General features: G+C 32.5%; 1 protein-coding gene across 1 annotated transcript; it reads right to left on the reverse strand.

The window, feature by feature from the left end:
* Window positions 1-687: 687 nt before the first annotated feature.
* Window positions 688-1853, reverse strand: LOC100877542 (uncharacterized). The gene is made up of 4 exons (XM_003703129.3): window positions 1743-1853; window positions 1536-1678; window positions 1225-1350; window positions 688-930 (listed from the first exon to the last, which is right to left on the reverse strand). Exons 1-4 carry the CDS (start codon window positions 1801-1803, stop codon window positions 799-801), a joined length of 462 nt encoding a protein of 153 aa, XP_003703177.3. The 5' UTR covers window positions 1804-1853; the 3' UTR covers window positions 688-798.
* Window positions 1854-3130: the final 1277 nt, after the last annotated feature.

Here is a 3130-nt window from a genome sequence, read left to right on the forward strand (position 1 = left end):
AATAAGGATAAAAGAACCTGTACTTACAATAGGAAATTTTTTTATGAAAAACTGAGAGTTGAGAATCATATTGAGAAGATTTAATTGAATCATTTGTTTGAGAATCGTTTAAATATAAGAGAAAATTTGGAAAAGTTCAAATAGTATTTTGGACCTTGAAAATATGTACTGTTATCATTAAAGTGTGTCACGCAAAATATAGTCAAAATTTTCCATTCGAGGGCAAAATCTTGCTTCTATAAAAAAAGAAAGGTTCCACGGAATTTCTCCAAAGTGTTCTTTGCTTATATTTACAATATTTCGCACTATCAATCAATCAGTATCTGCGTGATTCATTTTAAGTTTCACTAATTCGACAAAGATCTAAACAGATCGAAGATAACACGTAGAATTTTTTTCTATCCTTTTTTACTTTAAATATCATTTGTCAAAAGTATGAATTTATCCTTGAAACCACTTATCTTATTTTCTATGACAAAACTATATTTTATAGTATAACAAAATTATGTCTTTAAATAAAATTATTTTATTCTTGTTTGATAATTTAAAATAAAACTGTTTTAGCTCCTCTTGCAATACCATGTTAACTAACATAAAATTTTGTATATAATTTTATGTCTACTTTGTATGTGACTCAAAGAGTGACTCAAAGAGTTTCAAGGGATTTAGACACTTTTGTACAAGATATACAATTGACAATTCTTTTCTATTTCAAACAGCGATGACATAGAAAATTGTGTAATTTTCTAATTGTGTAAGGTTTGATAGATGTTTACATTCAATAAGTACAACATACGGTTACACATAAAGCGACACGACGCCATTTACGGAATGATCGTAAGTGTCCTCTTCAGTTCTTACGCAAATATCAACGTGAGAGAAGTCTGGTAATTTAGATTTAACGTCCCCATAGTGACTTCTGTCCCTGACCTGGAAAATATAATGTATTAGTTCATATGTGACACTTAGAGATACTTTGAAGGATATATTGAGAACATGTTAAAAGATGAAAATAAGAGAACATGTTAGTAAATGAAAATAAGAGAACATGTTAGTAGATGACATTCAATTTTCTTAACTTAGGCATCGAATGTCTATATCAATTTTTAGAAAGAATCGTTCTATTCATTAGATAATAGGGACATTGAATTTTATCTAACGTTAAGTGATTAAGTGTATGATTGATAATTAAATATTTGGAGCATGTGTTATTAATTATTATACCTCAAGAGGAATTCGACGTTGAAATTTTGCATTCAATTCAGGAATGCACACTTTTGTTCCATATGGTATCCCCGAATCGAGATCCATTGAAACAGTCACGAATTCATTCCGTCCATCAAGAAAGTCCTACAAAAACAAATTTTGATCAGTAATGACCATAACTGATCAGTAAAATAACAATTCACAAATTATAAAAAATTGGTTGAAAATTTCAATTTTGTAATGAACTTTAAAAATAATATGTTTCGTATAAATTTTGATACCAGTTCAATAAATAAAATTTCTAATTAAATTACATTTAATAAACAAACCTGCAAAGTCCTCAGTTTCTTAGCTCTAGCATCCAAGTAATCAGATTCATTGTCACTGTCAAACACAGGATAATACGCAGCCATAGTTACATTATAATAAACACGACCTCTGCACTTAAGGTCTGATGTGTTCAGACTCCTCTCTAAAATTAACAATTGCAGTAAAAATCCAGTAAGAAAACTATAGAGAAATATAATTATAATTACCGCTTGATGCGAGGGATATGATAAAAAATATAAGCGAAGCAATTAATACTTTCTTCTCCATTCCTTTAGAATGTTGATCACGAACAGATATTGGAATACTGACTGACAAATTTCGATATTGCAACTCGTAAAATGAGTTAATTGCTGATCTCAGCGTGACATACATTGGAATTTGTCAACCTTTCAGGCTGACGATCGAAAGAACTATTGTTTGAATTTTTTGTGAGATGAGGTCAACAATTTTTTAAGTTCCCAATGTTTTACAATTTTAGTATTGCAAAGTTATAAAAGTATGGAGTCTTAGAGCCTCAGAATTTAAATTTTCTAAAATTCTGATATTCTAGAATTATGAAACTCCAAAATATTAGAAGTTCAGAGTCTTAAAGTCTTGTAATTCCAACTTCCCAAAATTCCAAAGTTCCAGAATTCCAAAAGTCCAGAATCTCACAGTCCCAGAATTCCAACTCCCCCAAATTCTAAAATTCTAGAATTCCAAAGCACCGAAATACCATAAGCCCCGAACCTTATAATCCCAGAATTCCAACTTTCCCAAATTCTAAAGTTGCAGAATTCCAAAACTCCAAAATTCCAGAAGTCCAGAATCTCACAGTCCCAGAATTCCAACTCCCCCAAATTCTAGAACTCCAGAATTCCACCTCTCCCAAATTCTAAAATTCCAGAATTCCAAAGCATTGAAATTCCAAAACTCCAGAATCTGAAAACCCCAAAATTCCAACTCCCCAAAATTCTAAAATTCCAGAATTCCAAAGCACCGAAATACCATAAGCCCCGAACCTTATAATCCCAGAATTCCAACTCTCCCAAATTCTAAAGTTGCAGAATTCCAAAACCCCAAAATTCGAAAAGTCCAGAATCTCACAGTCCCAGAATTCCACCTCCCCCAAATTCTAAAATTCCAGAATTCCACCTCCCCCAAATTCTAAAATTCCAGAATTCCACCTCCCCCAAATTCTAAAATTCCAGAATTCCACCTCCCCCAAATTCTAAAATTCCAGAATTCCACCTCCCCCAAATTCTAAAATTCCAGAATTCCACCTCCCCCGTATTCTAAAATTCCAGAATTCCACCTCCCCCAAATTCTAAAATTCCAGAATTCCAAAGCATTGAAATTCCAAAACTCCAGAATCTGAAAACCCCAAAATTCCAACTCCTCCAAATTCTAAAATTCCAAAATTCCTCCTCCTCAAAATTCCACCGTTCCCAACTCCCAAACCCAAAATTTTCTAAACTCCCTCCACTTCCAAATCCCATAATTTCCAAACCGCAAAAGTCCCAATATCTCAAACCTCAACAATTTGAATTTGCATGCACGAAACGTTCGATATCGATGAGATGAACTCGATTAAACGACGATCAAACATTGGTTC

This window comes from Megachile rotundata, chromosome 6, assembly GCF_050947335.1.
Source record: "Megachile rotundata isolate GNS110a chromosome 6, iyMegRotu1, whole genome shotgun sequence".
Taxonomy (NCBI): Eukaryota; Metazoa; Arthropoda; class Insecta; order Hymenoptera; family Megachilidae; genus Megachile; species Megachile rotundata.